Source organism: Camarhynchus parvulus, chromosome Z, assembly GCF_901933205.1.
Source record: "Camarhynchus parvulus chromosome Z, STF_HiC, whole genome shotgun sequence".
In the NCBI taxonomy this organism is placed as follows: domain Eukaryota; kingdom Metazoa; phylum Chordata; class Aves; order Passeriformes; family Thraupidae; genus Camarhynchus; species Camarhynchus parvulus.
In genome coordinates this window covers 59171116-59197194 of record NC_044601.1, presented here as the reverse complement: position 1 = coordinate 59197194, position 26079 = coordinate 59171116, and the positions used below count along the sequence as shown (strand labels likewise).

The following is a 26079-nucleotide window of genomic DNA, read 5'->3' as shown; positions in this document are numbered from 1 at the left end:
GAAAACTTGTGTTTTGCCTCCCTAGATCAATGAAATGTCCAAGGAAATTAGCAAATTAAAAGAAGCATTGAACAGCCTTTCTCAGCTCTCCTACTCAACCAGTGCCCCCAAAAGACAAAGCCAGCAGCTGGAGGTGTTACAGCAACAAGTGAAGCAGTTGCAGAACCAACTGACTGTAAGTGTGACAGTTTGTAAACCTAACATTAGTCCCAGTTCTCCAAAGAAATATGTACTATTCTTAACTCTGCCTTATTTAAAATAGAGTACAGTCAGTGAGTACATGGAAAAGAATCTTCATCCAAAAATCTGTAATTTCTTTTTGTCTGAAACTTGTAGGAATTTGCAAGTCATGAATTGCACTTTAGAAAGAGCATAACTAAAGAAAGCTGATTTTCCACATGTTCTTCTCAGACCAGTGGAGAAACAGATTTTTTTGTAGTAAAATGGAGACCAAACCTGCTGCTCAGACCTTTATTTGTGGAAAAGTATGATCAGTTTGCAGAAGATTTTCAAGAACATTCATCAGCTGAAGTTGTTTTGGGGTTTTAAGCTTTTTTGGAAGAAAGTATGAGGTTTCATATCAAGCAAATGCATCTTTTCATGGGGAGCACAGTTTATTCTCTGAAATTTTGAATGCCTTAGAGATTTTTTAATTTTGTTGTTTGTGCATGAAAGGTCCAGTCTTCTAAGCTGGGTTGAGTCATAATTGATATTTCCTAGAGCTTGCCTGCCCAGAGGAGAGCACTTTATCCACTGTTGAGGACGAAAAGAAGGTATTGTCCACTGGCGGCCTTTTTTGAGGGCTCTGGAGTGCCTCTGAAAGGAGAATTCCCAGACTGACATGCTAAGTGGTGTCTGCTTCCTACCTTTCCCAACAGAAAAAAAGAGGGCTCAGTATGCCAGAAGAACTCCCTTGCAGGCAAAAGAAATAGTGGGCAGAGCATCCTGCCAGTGTGAAAGGCCAGACTTTCTTGTTCCAGTCCTCCATGTATGAAAGGACCCTTCATCTCCCACTAATTAGGATCAGCAAAGTAGTGTAAAAGTCCAAAGATATACAGGACATTGGAAAAGCAGTTAACATTTAAAACAGGACAGAAACACTCTTTCCTTCATGTAGGTTAGCTTTCCTAACAGCTTTATGTATCTTTGGCAAGGTGGCTTCTCAGTTGTGGCAGTCTGTGGTCATTGAAAAGGATTGGGTGGCATTCATTAAGTCAGAGTCTTGCAGGGTAAGACCTTTGTAAGCATCTCCTTTCACCTGGGAAGGCATCAGCTCCAACAGAGGGGTTGATGCCTTTTTCAGGCTCACATAAAAACAGAGGCCAGACAGGATTAAGAGAATAAAAGCAAATATATTTAATGAAGGGCCTTCAGGTACATTAAGGGTAGACAAAGCCTCCCCACAGGGGCTATATCCAAGATGGAAGATGGTCACGAGTTTTTCAGACAATTCTAAGTTTGGTCTATTTATGTATCAGGGATTAATACTCCAATTACAACTTCAGGTAATCAAGTCATATACCCCCAGTTTGCCTCTCCCCTCAATTCATTTCTGTTTATACTTTCTGGGGCCTGGGGCAGTAGGGTGTCCTTATATATATCCAAATATTTCCAAATATATGTATCCAAATATATCCAAACAATTCCTCTCTAGCTACCAGCCTAGTGAGGAATTTTTTTGTCTGAGTAAAATGGGAGAGCAGTAGCTGACAGGCTATGGAGTTTTAGAGTTATACCCTAAAGCAGTACAGGATTTGAAAAATGTAAAAGCTAAAATCCTAAGGCATCAGGGCCACTGCCTTCAGGGAAGAGCTGAGTTGCAGTTGAGAGTTGATTTGTCAGAGTACTGTTGTCTTTCCTCAATTCTGGTTGCTGATAAGCTTGGAAATAGAGTATGTGCTCATTCCACACCTTTGCGGTTCAGTGCTTGTTAAAACTGATGAAATCACCATCTCTTTTATTGGGGTAGGTAGAACTACAGCATTTTCCTGGACATGCTTCCAAGCAAATTTAGAGTGCCTGGTGACACAACACTGTCTGAACTGGTTTTCAGTGCATTAATAAGACTATGGCTTGAATTCTCCCCAGTCAGAATCTACTTGGGGAGTTCAGAGTTCAGTAGTTCTGAATGCTCTATGCCTTTCTGCTTAACTGTTTTTTAGGAAACAAAGAAACAACACCAGGAAATTGTCTCAGTTTACAGGATGCACCTTCTCTATGCTGTGCAGGTATGGTTGCATTTTGTCAGTCACTCAGTGTTAGTGTATTAACTGAAGATGTTTCTTCTGCAGATCTAGTAAGAATTTTGCATGTTGTCGCTTAGAAAACATCCCTCCCATAAGGTATGACAGTTCAAGAACATTTTTAACACTGCTTCTGTAGGAGCAGCTCGGGGTCTCCTGCACAGTTGGGATGGATGGAGACAGAGATCTCTGAGGCCAGGTCGTGGAAATGCAATTTATTGCCAGGGCGTGGGTGCAGAGCCCTGCTGGGAGCTGCCAGCTACAGCTCAGAGCAGGGCCGAGAGAGACAGCAAAGAGAGAGTGAAGAGCAGGAAGAGGAGAGCAAGAGTAAGAGAAGCTTAGAGCATAGAAGAGTGAGCAAGTGAGAGCAAGAGAACAGTAAGAGAGCGAAGTTCCCGTTACAATAGATTAAATAATCTTCTGTGTTGAATATTCTGATTCTCACTAACCAATCTAATACAAGATACAAATCCTATAGCATTTACATACAGCCTATAAGAATCACTACATTGCCATATTGTGTTACACTTTAAGCCCTAAAAACTACTCTTTGGACCTCTCCTGCCAAGCAGTCAGGGTCTTCTTCTGACTCTTGGACCTGCTTGCTTGGAGAGGGTATTGTTTCATCAAGAAGGGGATTACCTGCTCGGCCACACCATTGTTTTCCTGTTGTTCATTAGCTAGGAGATCTCAAAGGTTGCCTTCATTTCAATCTCGCTTATAGTTTCTATATTCTCAAAATCTTTTGCCAGGCAATCATATTTATAGGGCTTCCTTGTTCCATCCTCACCAACAGCTTCCACTTGGGAAATTGATCTAATTAATATACCTGAAAAATAGTTTGTCAATGTTCTGAAAGACTGGAGCTGCATTCATTCAATAATCTTTTTCTCTCTCTCCCTTTGTCTAGGGTCAAATGGATGAAGATGTCCAGAAAGTGCTTAAACAAATTTTATCAATGTGTAAAAGCCAATCACAGAAAAAGTAAACAAAAAAGCCAAGGAAAACTCCCTATTTTTATTAACCCTGTTATGGTTCTTTTATCTAGATTTGCCTTAACATAAGATTTCAAATTGGCAATTTGCTGCTTTTGTGTTACTGTGCTATTTGTGAGGGGGATATATTTGTCTGTCTGTACCACTTCCATGTGCATTTCCATGTGCAGTAGCTAAACACATGCCTGCTTTTTATACCCAAAATGCAAGTATGTTTTTCAGACTTTTTACATAGGCCACTCCATGTCGTGTTTACCCTGTGAGTACTTTTCCAGCTTCCTCCAACAGCAGCAGGCTAACCATGAGGAAAGCACTGGTGTTGCCTGGGTAAAGCTGAAATTCTCCGTGAGGTCTTCTGTACTGATAATAAGCTGCATCTCGTTGCTGGGTGTGTTTGATGCTGCAGCACTCAGACTGCTGATATTTTGCCACATGCAGCCTTTGGCAGAGCAGAAGTGAACCTTGCAGCAGTGAGCAGGAGTAGATATTTATGTTGAGCCAGAACCTCGAACAGCTACACTTCCTGGTGCAATGTTATTTAAGATTAACACACTAAAACGTGGCTGCCCCAGTTCACCCAATGCACTGAGTACACAAAACCCATGCTTCATAGTTTCCTTAACTACCTGGTAGTGGAATGAAACTATTTCAAAAGGTAAAAGCATTAGTTTATTGAAGTCACATACAAACAGAACTGTCTCTATAAACAGCCCTTTGTGATAGGTTTAGCTGTCTATGCAAGTGTTGGCCATGAAGCTCAGGAACAAAACCAGGTCATAGACTTTTAGACAAGGGATTCTAGTGAACACAGGATGTTTACAGTGAATGTCAATGCCTCATACTTCCTAACCTCACTTTTGTAAAGATCTTCTCTGCGGTATATTTTTACTGGCCCTCTAATGATTTTTTTTGTAATGAAACCATTTTTTCTACATAATATTTGCATTAAGCTTATTAACAAATATTTTTAGGTAATTGTGTCTTAGAGAGTTTCTTTTTATACCCCCAAGTACTCAGTAATAGTGAAGCATAGTGAAGTGTTTTCAGTTTGTAAGAAATTTGTATGGAATAATAGACCTGTCTGTCAGTGTGGTCCAGACAGTTAAGTGTAAAATTCAGCCTGCTGTTCCAAAAAAATTTAGAAATTATAGGTAGACAACAGCAGGAGGTGTCAAAAAATTCTGTATGTTGTTTCTAGAGGCTATGGGCATCAATAAAGCCTTTATCAGCACTTCTGCATTTAAAGTCAAATAAAAATGCCTGATGTGGAATAGAATGAAACTATGGAAAAATGTTTTAAGCACACACTGCACTTGAGGGTACAACCATTTTAACAAGCTTGCGGCTTCAATATGGTATTGTGGTTTTTTTTTATTCTATGGGGATATGTCTCTATTAATAGAGAAATCTTTCAGAGCTATATAATCTATTAAGTTTATATAAAGTCATAATATGACAGGAGTCAGCAGTGCCTCAGGCTGACTGAACTCATAGTGCACTTATATCAGATAATTCCTAACTCTGGCAAAGCTAAATTAATTTTAAAAACAAAAAGAAAAACACCACCTTCGCATCAGTTAGACCTTGGTGTTACTTTTCTTGAGAGGTTTAACTAATGCCGTCTAATTTTGAACAGTATTTTATAGTTAGACAGCTTTGAAAATGCTCCAAAGAAATGTGAAAAAAATTTTGCTGCATCACTTCAAAAAGAACAAAATTTTAAGCATGCTAATGCTGCAAGTATAAAACTTGATGAACCATTTTGTAAGTTGCCTGATGGATTTAGTCTTCTACTTTGGTTTGGTTTGTATATTTATTACAATTATCTTTGTGGAATATTGGAAATTATATACTACAGCATAACAAGTTTCTTTATATGTAATTGACAAGAAGTTTCCTCATGCAGCAAATAAACTATTTCCTTCTTTTTTTCATTTTTGTCTTCATTTATTTTTTGTATTGATGGAAATCTCACTACACTGTTCTAACATAGTACACATGTGTTCTATATCTCCTGTTTAAATGGATGACCCAAGAGCCAGGTTTTCCTCCCTGAAACTGCATCTTCACTATTCACTATCTTGATCTATGGTGTGAAATAAATCCAGTCCAAACCCCACGCAGTGAGTTTTGCAGATAATGCCTTCTATCTCGTTGATAAGTTTGTAGCCATTTCTCACATGGACATCCTGCTAGAGGTAATACAGGTTTCCCATTTGCCACTGGATTTATTCCAGCAAAGTTTAAAATACCTTAGAGCTGCAGCACTCATCAGTGATGTCCCACAGTTCTTCAAAACTGGTGGTTCTCCATCACTTAGCACTTCACACGCAGAACAGCAATGAGAATATGTCTAAGTGTATGTGCTTATGGATATGTCTGCTTTTTAAACTGAGTTACGCAGTCAGCCCCATTGCCTTTTATCATCTCAGTTTTATTTGAGAAGCTGTTCTATCAGTGACTGATCTTGCCTGAAGGAATTGCATCTCTTGTGATCTCATCCCAGGGCTCTTTAGCCTCTTGTAGCAAATTTCTGTAAGCTGCCCAGCACTGGGTTCCCTTTGAAGATGGACAAGCTGACATGCAGAGTCTGGGCCTGTGGGGTACATCTGCCTAAGCTGCTACTCTGAAACATCCACATCTGTTTCTGGCCTCCTGCATGGTCAGTCCAAACAGCACGGGCAGCATTTTTGTAGCAAATTCCTTTCCCTCTCTCCAGTAACTGCATGAGTACTGGAATAAACTCTTCTTGCCAAACTCGCAAACTCGCCTCACTGCAGTTTTCATACAACAGATATAATTTGGTCAGAGAGCTTGACCATACTGATTCTTCTCATCCACTCTGTGTCCTGTCACAGTAGGGAATGGTGACAAATGATGGTTGCAGGCTTCAGATGGAATTTGGGAGTAGACAACATCCTAGATCTGCATTACCACCTTTTGCTTCTTTTTTTTTTTTTTTTATTTTTTTCTATTTGTCCCTTTCTCTTGCTGTGTAAACTAAGGGCAAGTTCCTGTAAACAGGTGTTGCCCTGGTTATTTATCATCTGGCTCTCACAGGGCCCTCCTTTTACCAGCACAAATTGACATGAGAAGATAGTGGAGGGTGAAAATGCGGAAGATCTCAGCAGCAGTCAGAGGATAACTTTTTTACAGTGTGCCTTGTGTCCTTGCTGGACAGATCTTTTGGCTGTGGCAACACATAGTGATAGGCATAGCCAACACCTGAGCACAGGGGTCATTATCCTCTGAGATGAGTCTGGGTTCCTGGGCACATTGCATAGCAGATTTCCTGCTGGAGCCTCCTGGGTAGAAGCACAGGTAGAGCCAATCTTGCCCCTTGCTGGCTGAGCAGGGGGCTCAGGGGTGGCAGAATGACCTGCTGATTGCCTTCCCACCTCTCCTCAGGGCAGCTCTGTGGTGATGTGATGTGCTGTGTGTCAGCATAAGACAGCAAAAGCCCAGGGAAGACCACGCTGCTCTGTGCTGTAGCAAACCACACACAGGGCCCCAGGAGAAGCAGCCAAGAAAGGGCCAGTGGAGAAGCTGGCAAGAAATCCCTTGGCAAATACCATTTCACTATATGGAACTGTTAAAGCCCACTTCATGTTCTGTGAGTTTGCCTGAGAATAGCTGGCTGGGGGGAAGAGGTAGGTGGGGTGTCATTTCAGTGCTGGGTGATTCAGAGCTACATAATCATGTAGCAATAGGTACATTATATTTACACCACAAATTGCTCTCTGGAGGGGTCTGGCAGAGTGGGGTACCAACCTGGAGTGTGCAGGAGGATAAGCCAAGAGGCTGGAATACCACATGGGAGGAGAGCTGACTGATGGCACTGGAACAGGGGTCTCATGTGCCCTTTGCCTGTCTGACCTTCCCCGGGGAGGCTCTTGCTTGGGGCAGCCACACCAAAGCATCCTGGAGCTCTCTTCGCACCAGTGCCAGCCCTCATCTGAGCAAGAGGCTGGCACAGAAGGCAGAGGAAATCTGCTCTCAAATGTGGCAGAGACCCAAGTGCTGCAGGCAAGAATCTCTGTCTCAGGTGGTGTGGTCAGGCCTCCCAGTGCAGGGCAGGTCCTGGAGAACAGGCAGCCTCCTGTGGCTTTGGATGTCTGGGGGTCAGGGCCTCAGTCTGCTGCTTGGGACCCAGGCTGCAGAGCAGCTGTGCCTGTTGGGGAACTGTGTGGAAAATCTCTGGGGGGGTTAAGTGTGGAGGTTTCAGAGTAGCACAGGCAGATGTGATGTACCCCAGCACATATTTCAAAGTCACAGCTGTAACACAGCAAATTTTTTCAAGCAAATAGAAATTGGTACAAGACTTTTAGGACAGTTCAGTGATCTAAATCATCTATTAACTGTGGTTTTGGTCTGCCACAGAGTACTGAAATTTAATGTCAAAGCACAGTGCAAGAGTTTGAGTACCTTGAAACCTTCATCTATAACACCACTTGGTTCTGCAGCTATGGGTCACTGTGTGTGCTCATGGGTGCTCCCCAGTTCTCAGCAGAGCATTTCAAAGAAGTGAAGTTTCAAATGCTTTTCTCCATCCCTGCCTCCTCCTCTCTTTGGATCCTTCACGATCCTTTTGAACATAAGTAACAGAGACACTAGGCACAGACTAGAACCGTATTTTGTTTTGGTTTTATATCTGTGTTTCTCAGGCAGTAACATATTCATTCTCCTCAACAGTCATTTCCTTAAAGCCCCTGTCTTAGAATTACAGTGGTAAATTGGAGCTGAATAAAAATCAGTGATTTAGTGTCTACTAATTTGAAGGAGCTTGAGTTAAAATTTTTGTAACTACAGAACAGATCTACCAGTCAAGTCTGCTGCTGGCAAGAAAGTCATGTACCTTACCCAACAACTGTTAATTAGATTCCCCAGGCTTCGGTACTGTGTGACAAAAAGTCTTCTTGGAGAAATGACAGCCTCTGTCACATCAGACACAGTGGTGGCAGACTGCATGGACTGCATGGACTGTCACTAACGTATGACTCCTCTGATGACCATTTTTTGCCTTTACACAAAGCAGCAAAAATCAGCTTGCTTTTAGCCCTGCTGGTGCCAGTCCCCAGTCCTGCAGGTGGCTTTGGGAGGGTCTGTTTTGTGGTACCACCCTTAGCTCCTGGGGCATTTTAGGGTATTTCCAAACCTTTGGCTGCCCTGACAGACTCTTAATTGATGAGTTTAACACAGGTTAATGCAATCATTGGGCTTTCAGTCTATTATTTTAAAAGCCTGCTCGTATGCTGATCTGTCCAGATTCGCAGTGTTGGCCCTCTTTGTACATTTTCCAACAGCCTGAAATGCTCAGACAGTTGGTAATGGGGCCTCCTACCAGCAGCTGAAGATTGGAAACAGGCACATCTCAGTGACATCATCTCCTGCAAGGGGCTCAGGGCTGGAGCCCACGGGTGTCCGTCTGTCTGCTCCTGCCTGCCTGGCTGGGCCCTGCACACTCAGAGTGTGCTGGTGTTAACCCTGCCCGGGGAGGATGCTGTACCTGGCACCCTGCTGGTACCCTCAGGACAATGACAGTGCCTGCATCAAAACACCACTGTGCCTGTATGGGAAGCTCTGTTGCTCCGCTGTAGTCACTTTTCCCTTTGGGATTAGCCAAAATGCTCCTTAGTGATGTCTGGGCTCGAGCTCACAGCACTCTTCCTGCATTCCTTGTGGTAGAGCAGCAACAGTCCACACATGCTGCGCATTCAGAAGCCCTACCCAAAAATGTTTGGATGCATTTGCCTCTCTGTAAACACTCTACTGCCCACCAGGAGTCATCCCCCAAAGAGTCTGGGGAGCAAAGGGGGGGTGCTGGATTAAACTGTATTTTCCAGACAAAAAGAAAAGAACTCAAAACATTCCTGAGAAAGCAACCTGGCATTCCTTCCCCTCGGAGCCTCCCTGGCAGCTGGAAAACTGTAGGGAGTGACAACTCAAAGCAGAAAGGTCTGCACTGCCCCATTCCTAGAAACAAATTGGATTCTTGCTGTTCAAAGTGCAGCTCCCAAAAAAAGTGGCGCTGCGTTCAGCAGTTGGTGGGGCCACAGCTGGGTGTGAGCACAGCTGGACAGATGTTGCAGAGCTGGTGCACATGTACCTGTGAGGAATTCCAGAGCCAGGCGCCTGCAGGAAGGTCCCGGTGGGAGGGCAGGTGCTCCCCTGGTTGTGCCGCTTCTGCAATTGTCCCCTGCATGTGTAAGGAGCCCTGCGCTGCCTGAGGGTGGCTGTGTGGTTTTCAGAGTGTCTCTAAAATTCCTGCCCTTGCTGCCACATGAAGAATTCGTGCCGCCGAGGGGCAGGCCAGCAGAGTTTCCTCTGCAGATGCTTTGGCCGGGGGGGGGGTCTAGCACCGTGTTTCCTTGCGAATATCTGCATAATTAAAGCTGACCGGGATCACCCAGGCTGGGTTGCAGGATGGAGGAAGAGGAGGTGTGAGCTCTGTGCTGCTCATGCCTCTCTGACAACTTTTCTGGGAGCTTTTCTGGTCAGCTTCAGAGAGTGACTGCTCGCAGTCACAGCCTGGATATACCCCAGCTCCTCCAGAACCTGCCCCATGCCAGTAGTTAGTTAATAAGGAGAGTAAACGTGTTTGGCCAGCTTGTTGTCCAGAAAAAACAGATTCGTTTCCCAGTGGGCAACAAGCAACTAATTACACACTCAAGAGAAACACTGATTATTTATTCAGTGGCACAAGCCTGGGTACTCAGTGGTGTTCTGCAAATCAAGCACACCAACTCTCAAAACTTTTTACTATTTATACACTCTGGTGTTAAGGAAACTCCCCAGTCAGGCCATTGTTGAGCCTCTGGCAGTCACACTCCCAGTGCCAGACTTTCACAGCTGGGACTGAATCTCCTTCATAGCAGGTGGCTCCAGAGCTGCAGCTGACCCTCAAACGCTCTGCTCACCGTCAGACCAGGTCACCTCGCTGGCTCCACCCCAGGTTTCCCATGAAGGATTCTCAGACATCTCATTCCACAAAGCTGTTATAGATGGTTACTGAGATGATGTTCTCCCCATAGTTCCCTTTCCCCCCCCCCGTATTGCTGCCATCAGACAGCCAGGGTTTTCTAGAACAGGGATAAAGAAGGCTGCACATGTGTCCCTTGTACGGGACAGCTGGGAATGGAAAAGCTTGGTGCTTAGAGGGCACGGCATGGCAACACCTGACCTCCAATCAAGGTGCAAGAAAGCAATCTCCACCGATAAATGGCAAAGAACAGCTGGCTGACAGACTTTGGGAGGGGCCAGGGCTGGCTGATGAAACCCCAGGTTATAAAAGACTGAGCGTCCATCTTGAAGATTACCCAGTCGTGTGGTATTCACGAGGCCACTTCTAAGCACTGAAACTTTTTCCTTATGTAGTTCCTTGTTGTATTTTTCTCAAGGTTTGATAAACCTTTTTAAATTTTCAAAGTGAGCAGTTGTTTCTCACAAAGCCATTTATTCACGGTGCACTTACACAGAAACAGCTCATGCTGATGCTTTCGAGGAGGGACCCCCAAAAAAGGAACCTCAGGGAATTTTACACCCTGTCTACCCAGGTGCAAGTGTAGCTCTTCCTCTCCAGTCGGCACATGCCACCCGCTCCATGTCTATTCACCCAGCTGGCATCACCCGTCTTCATCTCTTTTGTTATCCAAAATGTCTGCAATTGCCGGGCCCTGCTGTGTCTCCCCACTCACCCTGCTGGTTTCACCGGGCTTTGTGCCCTCTGTAAATCAATCACAGGGCTGGCAGTTCACGGCCTCCTGTCTCTGGGCTCCCACGCAGAGCTCAACCTGCGCTGCAAATTCAGCTTGCAAACACAGCTGCCTGCACCAGATGTATCCCTCAACATTAGCAAACATAGCCATTAATGTCCATGGGCTACAAGAGACATTGTTCTCTTATTAATCAGTATTCCATCTTCTATCAGTTAATGATTCTCTCAGTTCTTATGCTAATTAGTCTGCGAACCTCAGTCTTCATCCTCTTTTGACGTGGTGGGCTATGAGTCACTCAGTCATGATTTCTCCCCGCTGGAATTCTTTTTACCCACTTGCAGTCAGTTTCAGCACAGTTGCTGAGTTGGCCTTATTAGTTTCTTCCTTATCTTGGGAGTTCTGCCATATGTCCTTGTGGCTTTAAAGTTCTGCATTCTTTGTGTCTACCTACTATCCTTCTTCCCAAGCTTTGTTAACCTCCCTCTAGGTATGAGATCACTGAAGCTTCACAAGGCAATTTTGCCAACAAGCAATTTATCTTTCCAACACCTGGACATAACTTACGGCTTGTTAGCTGCTTTCTGTTCCATGGATTAAGTCTCTTTGTGGTTGATTAGGGGTGGAAGTGCCTAATTAGGTGGAGTAGTTCCACCCGTCCCTTACCTTGCAAACCCATTACTGCACTCCACTGGCATTTACAGGGTAAAATCCAAACATATGTTCAGGCAGATTTCTTATCTCAGACCTCCAGCTTTCCGCTCACTTGCTCCTTTTTGGTCAACTCCATGGCCCCATCTGCACTGGAACGGGTAGGAGGCTGTTCAGTTTTCCATTGAGAGTTTTACTCCACACACAGACACAGCCCCCCACCCACTACCCCACCTCAAATGTTGATGCCGTGGGGGTGAAAGTGGGAGTGAAATTCCCATTGTCTCTCTGCTCAGATTTTCAATGGAATTATAAAAGGGAAGCTTTTCCTGGGCAATGCAGCTCTTTCTGGACTCCCCTGGATGCATTCCTCCAATACTTACACAGACTGACGTTCACAGTGGTGGTGGACATTCAAACCCACTTCTCGCTTCTGTGGGAGTCTATTACTCCACGGAAATCAGAGCTGTGTGGGGCACCCGACTGCACCTCCCTCCAACACTCTCTGCCTGAAGGAGCCCTAGCAATTAGCTGCAGCAATGCTAATGCAGTGCCCTGTTATGCTTAGACCCAGCTAAGGGCAGAAGCAGGGCAGAAAGAGGCAGAACCCACTTCTTATCTCTTCCATTTATACCTAAGCAGTCCTGGCCCCCTCAAAGAGAGATTCACATAAAAACGAATTTTCTCTCAACAAGAAGTCATCAAGTGACTATTCTGTAATAGCAGCGTTTTAAAAATAATTCTGTATTTGTTCAGTTTAATGTTAGTGTTCTTTAATGTCACTGTTCAGCAAAAGCACTGCTTCGTGCTACTACACACAGTTTCTAAGTATTTATTTTGGTAAGACCCACCTACTGGATTCTTCAAGATGCTACAAAATGAGGTTAAAAACAGACACCTACAGGAAACAGCATATGGCTTATCTCAGCTTTTCCAGCTGCTCCACTAACCTCACTAAAGACTCATCTAGTCAAGTATACAAGAGTACTATTTCCTTGTAAATCCATCTGTAAATAAATAATAAACAACTAAACTAAATAAAAACTAAACCACCGATTTTTTCCCACCACTAACTTTGAAACAGATATATAGAACTGAATTCCCCCTGGAGAATTTTGTGCTTTACAGATTGCAATCATTGTAGAAAGCCAAGGAGACACAAAAATTCAACACGTTGGGAGGCAGGAGATAACAGTAGCACCAGCACTGTTGGTGTTTTGTTGCATAAAGATTGTCAGGAGCCAAAGGCATTGTTTTGACTTCTGGAATCTTTAAAGACTGGTGGGGAGTCTGGGCCTATTGGCAGTAGTTTTCTGGTAGAATCAAAGTGCCTTCTTGAAAACCTGCGGTCAGTTCCTGCTCTGAAAATCACAAAATAATTGGAGGGGAAATCACTTGCCGGTTTTGTGGCCTCTGGATGTGGGATGCCCACAGCCCCCAGTGCTGCCCATCAGAGCTGCCAGGCATCCCCTACCACGGCTGAAGGCACTGGTGACAGCTGCCAACCCAGGAACTGGTTGACTTTACAAGACAAGTAATTCTCAGTACTTGCATGCACCATTTTAAGAAAGCAGATGGGCAAAATCTGAGTTATGACAAGCCTCTTCTGTGACACTACAAAAAGAAAAAAACATGAGCTGAACATTTCTTTTGCTGCAGGTTTCCTGTAGTCTGCAAGGGGAAAGGTCTTGTTAAATAGCAGAGACAAAATGTACTAAAGGTAACCTGAGTTCTGGATCCATGCAAAGTGTAGCAGGAAATCCAGTGCAGCAGAATTTAAGTAACTTACTAGGTCAAAAAGATGCAGTGCCCTTTTAGTTGCAATCCTCCTCCTCAACCTTTTTATTTTACTGTGTTTGAATGCAGAAATGTGATTGAATAGAACAGATGGATCCTAAATCAATTCACTGCCTTTCAGCACCAAGGCTGTGGCCCAGATTTCCCATGTTCTTGTCTCCCTAAAACCATATCCATGAAGTCAAAAGTGCACAAGCACCTCCCTACCTCTGGGAGCCCAGGCCAAGACTCACCCCATCTGGGGTACAGACATTAACTCCTGCACAAATCATATGTCTCTTTAATATCTAATACTAAATGCAAGTTATTTTCTGGTATTTTGTGGTGTTCTAACTTCTAAGGGTATTGCTTCTATGATTACGGTTGGTAGGCCACAGATGAAATCATTAGAAGTACTATTTCAAGAAAGAACACAATGCAGCTGTAGGCAATTATATAAAAATTCAAATGTTAAGCCACAATTCCTGAACACAATAAAAGAAACTTGGATATTCTAAAATAAATCACACCAAGAAAGTGGTGTGCTCTACTTAATTTTTATCCTGTCACCCAGGGATTATGTAAATCATCCCTGATACTCAGTAGTCAGGGATAGTATTAATAACTCCCAATGAGACCATAACCTTTTTTTCATTGAAGAATTTGACACAGTAAGCCAGAAGGAAGTTTATTTATACTTGTCTTGGGTATATTTTAGTTTGGAAAAAAGACCCAGTGAATAAGAGTAATTTAGAATATTATGTTATTTAGAATATATCTATGTCAGCCTTGTAGTTCAAAATTTGTAATTGTTTATAAATTTCAAACAAATAACTTTATTGTAAACTTTACTGCAAACTTATATTGCAAACTTTATTGTGACAAATGGATGATTTGCACAAAAACCAACAAAAGTGAACAGATAACACTGTGTATTCCAAAAGTATACTCTTGCTGGCATAAGCAGGAGGTAAAAAATTATCCACAAAAACATTTTAAAATAAACCCAAAGGATTCTGCTGACTTGTGAAGCAATGAACTTGGTAACACGTGAACACTGTTTTCCATAGAAAACAAAGCAAGACCTCATCTGACAGACAACAAAACTTGACCAGAGTATAAAGCTGCAGAAACCACCTGGAGATTGCTGACTCTGAGCACACCCCACAGCAGAGAGGCAGGCAGGGCTCAGTGTCTGTGTGTGATCTGCAGACTCTGCATCCAGTCCAGTCCTGGCTGCTCCAGGTACTTCCCCTTCTGAGCAGGGTCCTTGGTGTGAAAGGACAAGTGGACTTTTACCTAAACAGAGACCACCTGCTGTTCTGCAGGTGGGACACTGCAGAAAACCGCCCAGGAACCACACTTTCTTGCCACTGAGCACGAGGTCAGCCCCATTTTTAGCAGATTTGAATACACCACTCCATGGGACACAGGCAGATACTGCCCTGCTGCAGTTCAGCAGTGACTCCTGTTGCTGGAAAAAGGCCACTGAGAAGGCAGACGAAATTCATTTTCAATATGAAACTTTTCTCTCTTATGATTCTTAACACCACCAGTAGAGAGCAGCAGAGTAGGAACAGGGACATGAGTACACTGAAGCAGCTCAGCCGCAGCATTCTTGCAGATGTGTAATAAACTATTGACCCAAAACAAGGATGTTGCCAGGACAGTTGTGAGTAATGAGTAAGTAAATCCTGGCTTCTATATCAATTTACCAATTCAACATCGGTTTGCAGACAAAATGGTAAATTGGTGTCAGATGGAATTCCAAGGAATTGAGTTATATTAAGAATTAATCAAGATGAGGAGAAGCCTAGTGGCTTCACTGACAAAACATGTCAGCATTTGCCAGCAAGAAACCACCTGCTGCTATTAAGAGATCTCTTTGAAAATGTTGTTCTCTTTGAAGACAAATTTGGTTTTAAGTCACTGAAAGTTATCTGGCCAATATACAACTAGTATTCAGATTTTCCCCTGTGTAATTGCTTACTAGAAGCCAAAGACAAAAAAACATAGCACAAACAAAAATTCTTGGAGAACACTGCAAAAAACATCAATGTATTACACAAACAGTACTTTAACATCTGTGTTGGAAGCAGTGTCTATAAGACATCAACTCCCCTTTCTGCTTTTTCAGCTTCAGTTTGAGTCAAGGCTAAGAAACGTTTGCAGTGGAAGAAAATGAAAGTTTTCAGCTTTCTTATTCCAGAGTTAAAAAATAAAGACAATATTAACTCTATCAAACTTTACAGCTTTCATTTAGTTTTGTAAAAAAATATAATATTTGATATAACCAAAAATATATTACAGATGCCAGCACACAACACCTACAGTTCTGCTTCAGTCACGTTCTCATCAGGGCAACAATAGTATTCCACAAAACAGATCTGTCCATCTTCATTCCTAATCATGTACTGCAGTGAAAGAAATCCTTGAGCATCTGTTCGAATGGACACTTTGCAAGACAAAGCCAGTGCCTTTGTGGATGGTTTAAGCAAAGAAATCTTGTACCTGAAGGAGAAAATGTTATTATATATTATTTCAGTAATATGAAAAAAACTCATTGCGCAAAGAGGAGCTGAAACATTAGTCATAAATAAAGACCCAGAATAAACAAAAATCAATTGGGAACATGCTTATTTGCTCTTTCCCTGGTAACAACATTAAACTGTCATCGTCAGCACTTAGCTTTTGATTACAGACACAGCCTTTTATCAGATGGGGAGTATTTTTGCCCCCCATACTAATAAAATAAATGTCACAGCAATGCAAAAGCAGTTTTTAAACTTCCCATCAAGAATGCATGACCTGGCACAGAGGGCATCAGTCACTTTCTGACCTGTTTGTCTGGGTCTGGTTACAGTGGAATGCTTCCATCAAATCAGAGTCCCTAGGGTAGTCTAGATGTGCACTTCCAGCATTTCCAAAAGTGGATAACCTGGAAGACAAAAAGCACACCTCAACACACCTGATGAGAGCTCTGTAAAAACTCACCAAAATGAGTCATTGTACATATCTCATGACTGTTTCACAAAACCCTGCTGTTTGTTTCACTTTATTTACTCAAAAATGCTAAACTGTCCACACCAGTGTCACATTTACGAAGTTGTCAAAATACTCATTGCTAATCAGAGAACACACTGTGATTTGCTATACTCATTACAATTCTTCCTGAAATGAAGGAATTAATTCTAAAATAGTTCCCCTCTCTCCACTGTGAAAACTTCCACTCCTCACCAGCCAAGGCAACCAATTCAATTTGAATTGAAAGGCATTTCTAGTACCTGAAGTAGGGTTTATCTGGAGACATGGTAATCTGCAGAACCTCACTGGTCATGTCCAGTTCAGCAAATGCCTCTCGCAGTCCCTCCGACTGCAGGATAATTTTATTAACAACCTTTGTACTGCAGAAATCAAAATCTAACAACTCCTCAGGTTCTTGAGTGTTGATTTTGCACACTGTTACCACTCCTCCTTCTTCCAAGAACAGCATCAGGGGATACCCATAACCACGGTAACACAATCTAAGAGCCGTTGATGTTCCTGAAAAAGATAATTAAACACACATTTTGCAGAGACCATAGTTAGGGCATTTGATCACTTTAGAAAACTCACATTTTTCTGGCACACGGGCCACAGATCAACTTTAGTGCTGCCTCCCAGATACCCTCTGAAATGCTAATGGTTATGCAGTATAATTAAATTACTTGTGTGTAGACAACTCAAATCCAAATAATTTCAACCACCAGACAAGAAACACCAGCTGTGACAATTAAGACATGCAACAAACAGTTTAGAGGAATTGGAAAATCCTCATGGTCCTGTGGCTCTCTCTGGCTCACATCGTCCTTCCTTACTACTCTTGTTACTTGTGCAACTCAAACTGAAGCTAATGCAGCTGAGCTTGTGCTGTGGTCACACCCTCCTGTGGCAGGTTATCACCACCTGAACCTCTGGTTTCCCAAAATCACAGTGCTCTTGAGTACACTTGATTTAGATCTTTAGGTCAGCCACAACCAAAACTGTGGAGGAATGACGAGCTTAAGGCAGAGCTGCCCAGAAAGCTGCCATGGTATCACTCCATGCCACGTGAGTACACATCCTGCAGCACCCACTCAGCCTCCTGTGGATTCATGGAAATATACCACACCTGGCAAGGAGCTGGTTCCAAAAATGGTGAGGCAGTCCAGAAGAACAGACAAACTGATCCGGAATGTCACAGACTCCTCCTGAACAGAAAATTCCTGAAAAATTTCTGCCTGTAAGTTAAGGAAAAGAGATGAAAAGTTGGGAGTTTCTGCAATTATTTTACAGCTTAAACTTCAAGGTTTCCCATCCAGAAATCAGTGCAACACAAAGTGATTTCTACATGCAACACAGCATTGATTATAGAAATATGGGTCTTCATCCTCAAAACTAGGAAAACACAATCAAACCACACTTGAAATCAGGTAAGATGGCATAAACATGAAATTCTAAATACTTGTCCATTATATCTATTATGGTTTAAGTACAACCTACAAATAGTAAAACTAGAGCTGCTTACTTCTGGAGCTAGAAACATTCATGGAACTGTACAATGTATCACCCTTCTCCAGTAACAATTCTTACATTTTTATGCTCAGTGCATGAATAAGCATTCCAAATACTAGAAGGACATAAGAACAGATCAGAACAGTGACTTCATCACTCTGAAATATGTGCTGAGTCCTGCCTTTGACTAGCCTGATAGGGATAAACTGCTCCTTGTTATCCTGTCTGTCACTGGCACTCACTGCTTTGTGGCACCTACAAGAACGGAGTGTCTCAGAAATAAAGCAGGGTGGCATGAGCTGCTTTTGGAAAAGTAATTTCATATTTTCCTGGCAACAGCACAACCATCTTTAATCAAGTGTCTGTGAATCTGTACTCTTTCACAGCTGACCTAAATCCAACCTTTTAGCTTTGGGATGAGCTATAGCTCAAAACACTTAAAAAGGGATACTATGAGCACTTGCTGTGCAACTAAGCACAGCACAGCCAGAAGGAGCCATGAGTTTGGCAGGCACTAATACACTAGAAGAGAGTGCAAACCCACTACCCTGTCAGGTGCTTGCTCAGGGATGTACTGGTGCAGGGTTTGGAATTCCAGCAGCATGGACACCCATAAACAAGGGCAGCTTCACTATGGCCCTTCCTCCATGCCTCCTCGCCCGTGTCCCGGTACCTGGATGAAGGCGTTGGCCTGGATACACTTGGCATCCTCCACGGTGACGCGCAGCCCGCTGGCCGTGGCGAGGCAGGTGGCGTGGTCCTGGAAGTGCACGGCCCGCAGGAGGCTGGACAGGTGCCGGGCATTGTCCAGGCTGGCCGACAGCGCGTAGCGCTCGCCGCTGGCGGGCGGCTGCGCCGAGAACGGCATGGCCCGGCACCGGGAGTGCAGGAAGCGGGAACGCAGGAGGCGGGAGTGCAGGAGGCGGGACGTGGGCACGGCTAACGGGAGGCAGCGCAGGAAGTGAGATCACAGCCTCGGCGGCGCAGGAAATGCGAGCGCCGGAAGCGGGGCGGGCGATCGCGGCATGGCGTGCGGACGGATGGCGGCCAAGAGGAAGCGTGGAGCGCTGGCCGCGGGGAATGCGAAGCGCGCCAGGAGCGCCCCGAGCGCGGGCGAGGCGGCGCCGGAGGGCGGCCCGAGGGATGGCAGTGTCCCGCCGCAGGAATACAGCATCCCGCCGCCCGTGTCCCAGGTACCGCCGCTCGGTTGTGTGAGGGAGCGCGGCTGAGCCGTGACAGAGGGGTTTGTTCGTAGTCTTTTATAATAGCAGCACAAGTAAAAGTGAACAGTAAAAGTAAACGTGGCGGTGCGTTGTTTCCGTGAGAATACGCGAAAAGCGCTGTCCTGGTCGATATCGGTAAGATGTGTTACCTCGGTCTCAGGAGTGTTTGAAAGAGTTGGGCAGTTCTCTTGCATACAGAGGCTGTGTGGGAACTGTGCCCGTTCCGTTTAGGAGTCAAGTGGAGAGGTTTCGGTAATTGTTTGCTTGTAGGAAAAACGTAAAGTACTGCATGTAAACGCAAAGATTTCGCAATTCCGACAGAAGCTGGGCTGTGCTCTGGGGCTGTTCCTGAGCCCATTTTGCAGGAAAATAAGCGACGCACGTGGCTTTTTAGCAGTTGGGTGGGAGTGCAGGGCTGTGCCCGGGAGCACGCTGTGGATCGGGATGAGAGGATGGTTCCTCCTTGGGTGGGAGTGCAGGGCTGTGCCCGGGAGCACGCTGTGGATCGGGATGGGGACGGCTCCTCCTGTAAAAACAGGGCCCCCCTGTTCCGTAGGGAAGTCTCCACTCTTGCTGAGAGCGTGGTTCTGTCTGCGTGGGAGATAAAAATGAAGGTTCTTGCTGTGTCTTTCTGTATTCACTGTCCAAATTTTTATTTTAGCTGCATTATAACAGTATTAAGGCTAGAAGCTTCCTATGTGACTGTTGTGTCTTTTTTTCTAGGGCAAATGGAAAAACAAGGAGCGAGTGCTGATATTTTCCTCTCGTGGAATTAATTTCAGAACAAGACACCTAATGCAGGACTTAAGGACATTGATGCCTCACTCTAAAGCAGGTAGGGGTTGAACATAATTCCTAACTTATATTTGAGAATGCTTTTAAACCAAGAGCTCCTAACAACCTGTTCTTTTATTTTTTTTAATGTGGTACAGAAGAGTTTTTATGAAACTTGTATCTCAAACAAACACCTTTAGAGCCAACAAGTACAGCAATTTTTGTATCCTAGTATTTTCTGGGAGGTGAATCCTATGGCATCACTCCTGAACCTGCACAGTTAGTTTCGTTGCTATGTTTAGATATTCCATAACGTGACAGAAACAATTTGATAATTACCCATTCATTTATAAACTAGTAAATTTTTTGCAAAAAACCTGACTGTTACAATAATCTCTTGTATTAAATTGGTTTTCCAGCCTTGTAAATGTTGATTTTGTCTTCCAGATACAAAAATGGACCGTAAAGACCAGTTATTTGTAATCAATGAGGTAATTCAGGGTTTATCTTGGTGCTTCTTCATTTTATTTTATTTTCTGTGGAAATTCAGTATGCAAGGGAAAGGGGCAACCAAGTTCAAAGTGTAACTTCATAGGTGAAAACTACTGATACCCAAAAAGCCAAAAGTTGACTTTTGGTTAATAAAACCAGAATGAAACTTGTAATTAGATACAGATTTTCATCATGAAGAAATACAGCATAATGAAGAAGAAATACAGCATAATGTGCTTTTCTGTGTAGGTGAGAAGTGTAGTACAGCTTATGCTTGAACAATTTAGGACACAAATATGCAGCCAGCCCAAATGTAGTAGGACATGGATAGTTCTGAACCTAGAACCTAATGTCTCAGCTCCTGCTCTTGTGTTTGTATCCTGGAGAGCTTATCAGGTTGTTTGTAGCTTTAGTGAGGTTATTACTCCTTGTAGTAAGTACGTGAAAATTTTTTAAAAAACCAAACCAAAATTTGGGTGTCAGTAGATGTCATTTCATAAGACAAGATCTTTGCTTTTGAAGTTGCATTTTGGAGAGGAGAAAATATTAGAGATGAACGAGGAAAGTTATCAAAAATGTCTTCAGGATGTTTGTAAGCAGCTAATTCGATGTGTCTTGTGTAGGTGTGTGAAATGAAAAACTGCAATAAGTGCATCTTTTTTGAAGCCAAAAAGAAACAGGATCTCTACATGTGGTAAGGAAATGTTTTGTTACATTTCTGTTTATAAGCTGCAGATGCTTCAGTTCTAGCTGAAGTTTCCTACTATAATAGTGAAGATGCATGAAATACTGCTGCTTAGTTAAATTTGTTCTAATATTGCACATCTGTGAATAGTGCAGATTTACAATGTGTGAACAGCTTTTGGTGACTGTTTGCAGAAGCATTTTACAAAATTATTTAGAAAGCAAGTGTTTATGAGCTTTTTAAAGGAACTCAGTACAGCTGTAAAAGTGACAGAAACTACTTCAATGCAGGAATAACTGGTTGGGGTGTAGTGTGGAAATCCAGCATGTATTCTCCCTGCTATTAACATTTTCCTTTCTCTCTTCCCCACCACTTGTCCTCTGAAGGCTTTCAAACACACCACAGGGACCATCTGCTAAGTTCTTGGTGCAGAATGGTAAGCTGGTGGACATTATTGTGTTTGTATTCTTGCTGTTCTGTCCAAAACATTTTCTGTAAGTAATAACTTCTGGTTTTTTTTAATCACTGTAGTCCACACACTGGCTGAATTGAAGATGACAGGAAATTGCCTAAGGGGCTCAAGACCCCTTTTGTCTTTTGATCCAGTAAGTGTAGGTTTTATTTCATTTGGGTATGTTCTTATTCTTTTTGCATGGCTATTGCATTTAGCCTTGTATGTAAAACAACATTTTTATTTTTTGTAGATATTTGACCGGGAGCCACACTATGCCCTGCTAAAAGAATTGTTTATTCAGGTCAGTCTATAGTTCCAGTGTTTCTTCACTGGAGATGTTTTTTGGCAACATACTAAAGAATTGCAAGTGGTTTTTTTTCAAGTAGCAGTTTTACACCTCTGAACTTTGAAAAGATCAGAAAGGATTTGGATCACATTCTTAGCACAACAACTTAAGTTTTGGGTTATGAAATATAACCTTGGTTTGGGAACTTAGTAAATTAAAAGGAGTTTAAAAAGAGCCATTTATGTTTGACCTCTTAAATTGCAGATGTTCAGAAACACTGCCTTTTATTACAGATATTTGGTACACCACAGTACCACCCCAAAAGCCAGCCTTTTGTTGATCATGTTTTCACCTTCACCGTCACTGATGAAAGGATCTGGTTTCGCAATTACCAGGTGAGTGGTCTCTCCTAGCTCTTCAAAAGGAGGTCAGTGGAGTAACTTCATATCAAATCCACTAAATGAGATAAGAATCACTATTATTGTTATCAGGATATGCCAGCCCCTAGTGCTTGCAGATTCAGTGTCCTGAAATGACAGCCTTCTCCCATATCTCTGGAGAGATCTGGGAGAAGGCTGAACTTGCATTCATTAAGTTGTGATTCTGTGAGGGATGTCTTGGTGGCAGGACATACCCAACGCCTAAACTGTGCCTTAACCTAAATGGCTGCTTTGACCCAAAGTGATCTAGAGCTTACTTTCTTTAGAAGGAATTCACAAATACAGAGTACTCCAAAAGCTTGCTTGAGTTTCAAAGAACTGCTCTATGTACAGAACTGGGTTTATGCAAATCTAGCTTATCTTGAATTTAAGTTCAGTTGTGTATATTACCATATATATGCAAGGTGCCTGCCAAGGTCATATGCTTTGATTCAATCTATGAGAAATTGAGAAAGTTTTCTTTTTTTGCAGATAATAGAAGAAGATGCATCTCTAGTAGAAATTGGGCCTCGTTTTGTGCTGAACCTCATAAAAATCTTCCAGGGTAGCTTTGGAGGACCAACTCTCTATGAAAATCCTCATTACCAGTCCCCAAATATGGTAAGCAGCTCTGTCTTTTTTTTCTCTTTCATTTAGCAACTAATTTGAAAATCAGCCTTGCAGTCAGTCTGTGCAGGAGCATCAAGTATGGCTTTCCCCATGACCCTTTGTAGTGCCCTAAACTGGCGACAGTTTGAGGACAGAGTAGTTTTGTGATCATGAAGTGAATGCAGAAGTCATGTCACTGAGAAGATCACATTACACTGAGGGTCTTGGCCATTAAGCACAGAAATTAGTATTAAAGAAATTGGTTTCTTTATACCAGATTTCTTCCATCGTGCTTATTTGAAACATAATGAAATTTAAATTCTTATTTTTATAGCATCGCCGGCTGATAAGATTGTCAGTGGCAGCTAAGCTTAGAGAGAAGCAGCAGGTGAAAGAAGTGCAGAAGATAAAGAAAAAAGGGACTAAGGTCCTTGTTGCAGAAGATCCTACTGAAGTAGTCTTTGAAACTCCAGCTGAAGAGAAGCCAGTAGAAATACAGCTTGTGAAACCAGAGTCAAAGCCAATTGTTAAAGATAAGAAGAAGCTACGCAAAATTCAGAGGAAAAAGCAAAAAAAGCTATTTAGAACTGAAGGATCTGCATAGATGCTACAAGGAATGAAACTTCATACAAAATCAACTGAATATTGTAAATATTTGAATCTACATTGTACAGACAAACATGTCTGAACTTCAGTTTTAAGTGAACAAAACATTTCTTTATAAAGATTGAGTTTGCCTTCTTTTATTGTCTTCTGGGATTCTGAATTTTCAGAAGTAACATGGCATCTCATTCAGCCTGGCCTTAAACACTTCCAGGGGTGGGACATCACAGCTATTCTGGACAACTTCTCTGGGGCTATTTCTTTATTACATACGATTACTTGACAGTTCCTGACCTCATGACTTGGTTCTTCCACTCACTAGTTCTGCACTCCCTCAGACTTTCTTGTGTTTCAAAGCCTTGCCCATGCCCTGTTTCCGTTTGATACCTCTGTTTCAATTTCCAGCCTCATAATGCTGAAAAGACACAATGGGCTGGAGAGGAAGCTGACCTGCTAAATTCTAAATACCACCCCACCCAGCAGGGTGAGGGAAATCCCATATTACTTCTGCAGCAAAGTGGTCTGTGTGCCATGTGTTTGGAAAGAAAGACTGGTGAATATAGGCATGTGCTCAGTTCACATAGTCTAATACATAGACACAGCTGAGTTGGGAAGGACCCCCATCAGGATAATTGAGACAAACTTAACTGCTTGCAGAACTTTGTAACACTAAGCCGTATGACTGAGGATCATACAGACCCTCTTTAACTCTTGATAGGCTTGTTTCCGCTTCCCTGGGAAGTAACCATCCTCTGTGTAAAGAACCTTGGTGTCCAACTGGAACTTCCCCGAGACACTGTCCTTTAACCCCAGCTGGCCGCTCAGCCCCAGAGAGCTGCCTGCTCACTCTCCCTTGGTAGGGTGGGGAAGAGAATTGGAAAGGTAGAAATTAAAAGTTGTGAATTCAGATAAAGACTTAAAAAAAAAAAAAAAAAAAACAAAGCTTTTTGTGAAGTAAAAGCCATGCACAGAAGCAAAACAAAACAAGGAATTTATCTGCTATCACCTTTGGGTAGGCAGGTATTCACCTCCCAGGAAAGTTGGGTTCCATCACATGTAACAGTGACTTAGGAAGACAAATGTGGCACTCTCAATGTTCCCCCCTTCTTCCTCCAGCTTTGTATGCTGAGCATGGTGCCATGCTGTGAAGGATAGCCCTGCAGTCAGCTGGGGTCAGCTGCCCTGGCTGCGTCCCCTCTCACCTTGTGCACCTCTCTGCTGGGTGGGATGAGAAGCAAAGGAGGCTGTGAGTCTGAGCATTGCTCAGCAATAATGCAAGCATTTCTGTTACTATCCACACAACATTCATGTTTTCAGCACAAATCCAAAACACAGCTCCCTACCTGCTACTGTGATGAAAATTGACACTATTCCAGCCAAAACCTCCTGTGATAAAAGTGTGTATTGGAGGGAGGTCCCTGCTCAGCCTCCTCTCCAAGCTGAACAAGCCATGTGACAGCTGCTGTGACCTCTCTCTATCTAAGCTGCCCCCCTCCAGATAAACTCCAATAGCTTTATATCCTTATGTTGAAGTGACCCAAAACTGCCCCCAGCACTCGAGGTGAGACCACCCCAGCACAGAGCAGAGCAGGACAATCCCCTCCCTTGCCCAGCTGTTGATGCTGTGCCTGATGCTCCCGGGACAGGGTTGGCCCTCCTGGCTGCCCAGGCACTGCAGGCTTGTGTTTGCCATGTTTGGATTAAACACAGATTAGGACCTCCAGATTTTACTGTGAGATCAGGGCCTCCAGATCTTGCTGTATCATCCAAAGCTCAGTTTGTGTAGTGCCCACTTACACACACCTGACCTAGAGAAGAAAAGCAACTTGGACCAATGCTAAAATCTCTGAAGAGCATAGGTATAAAAAGAAGCTACCATGAGAATGTGCACTGTGATGGCTGTGCCACTGAGCTCCTCAACACCCAGAGGAATCAGAAATATCTGTTTCAGAAATAGTGTGGCCAGCAGGCCTAGGAAAGCTATTCTTCCCCTGTGCTCAGCACTAGTGAGGTCGCATCATGAGTCCTGTGTTGACGTCTGAGCTCCTCAATTCAGGAAGGACTTTGAGGTGCTGGAGCAAATTCAGAAAAGGAAAACCAAGCTGTGAAGCACAACAAAACCTGGAGCACAGGTCTTAAGAGAAGCAGGGGTATTTACCCTGGAAATGAGGAGGCTCAGGGGAGATCTCATTGCACTCTACAGCTCCCTGAAAGGAAGGGGTGGCCAGCTTGGGGTCAGAGTTTCTCTGAGGCAACTGGCAATAGGAGAAGAGGACACAGCCTTAAGCCGTGCCAGGGGACGTTAACGTTGTACATTAGAAGTAACTTCTTCATAGAAAGGGCGATCAGACATTAGAATGGGCTGCCCAGGGAGGGCGGAGTCACCGTCTCTGGAAGTGTTTAAGAAAACCCTGGAGTAGCACTCAGTCCTATTCCAGGTGGTGTTGGGTCACAGGCAGGACTCGATCTCGGAGATCTTTTCCACCCTCACTGATTCTGTGAATTCCAGCACAAGGCATCTGGTTAATCGGACACCCCGTGGTCGAAGCGCTCCCAACGTGCCGCCGGCAGCCGGCTGACACCGCGCCGCAGGTCCCTCCCCTCCCGCCTCGCTCCTCCCGCTG

General features: G+C 43.5%; 3 protein-coding genes across 5 annotated transcripts in view; 2 read left to right on the top strand and 1 right to left on the bottom strand.

Annotated features, from left to right (window-relative positions):
• The window catches only part of RAI14 (retinoic acid induced 14), an 86753-nt gene extending 81163 nt beyond the window's left edge, over window positions 1-5590 (top strand). For 2 of the 3 annotated variants that reach the window (XM_030969522.1, XM_030969523.1), the window contains exons 16-18: window positions 26-175; window positions 2163-2228; window positions 3154-5590. In XM_030969522.1, coding sequence (XP_030825382.1) covers window positions 26-175; window positions 2163-2228; window positions 3154-3231 — 294 coding nt within the window. In that variant the 3' untranslated portion in view covers window positions 3232-5590. The remainder of the gene's footprint in view (window positions 1-25; window positions 176-2162; window positions 2229-3153) is intronic. The other variant, XM_030969524.1, reaches the window with a different exon arrangement.
• Window positions 5591-14058: 8468 nt separating this feature from the next.
• On the bottom strand, window positions 14059-18848 carry RAD1 (RAD1 checkpoint DNA exonuclease). The gene is made up of 5 exons (XM_030968710.1): window positions 18584-18848; window positions 17528-17636; window positions 16662-16920; window positions 16217-16315; window positions 14059-15888 (listed from the first exon to the last, which is right to left on the bottom strand). The coding sequence occupies exons 1-5, from the start codon at window positions 18776-18778 to the stop codon at window positions 15705-15707; spliced, it is 846 nt and encodes a 281-aa protein (XP_030824570.1). The 5' UTR covers window positions 18779-18848; the 3' UTR covers window positions 14059-15704.
• Window positions 18849-18935: 87 nt separating this feature from the next.
• BRIX1 (biogenesis of ribosomes BRX1) lies at window positions 18936-23595 on the top strand. Its single transcript, XM_030968631.1, has 10 exons — window positions 18936-19103; window positions 19857-19968; window positions 20355-20398; window positions 21023-21093; window positions 21471-21520; window positions 21616-21689; window positions 21789-21839; window positions 22118-22219; window positions 22736-22864; window positions 23187-23595. The coding sequence occupies exons 1-10, from the start codon at window positions 18936-18938 to the stop codon at window positions 23454-23456; spliced, it is 1071 nt and encodes a 356-aa protein (XP_030824491.1). The 3' UTR covers window positions 23457-23595.
• Window positions 23596-26079: the final 2484 nt, after the last annotated feature.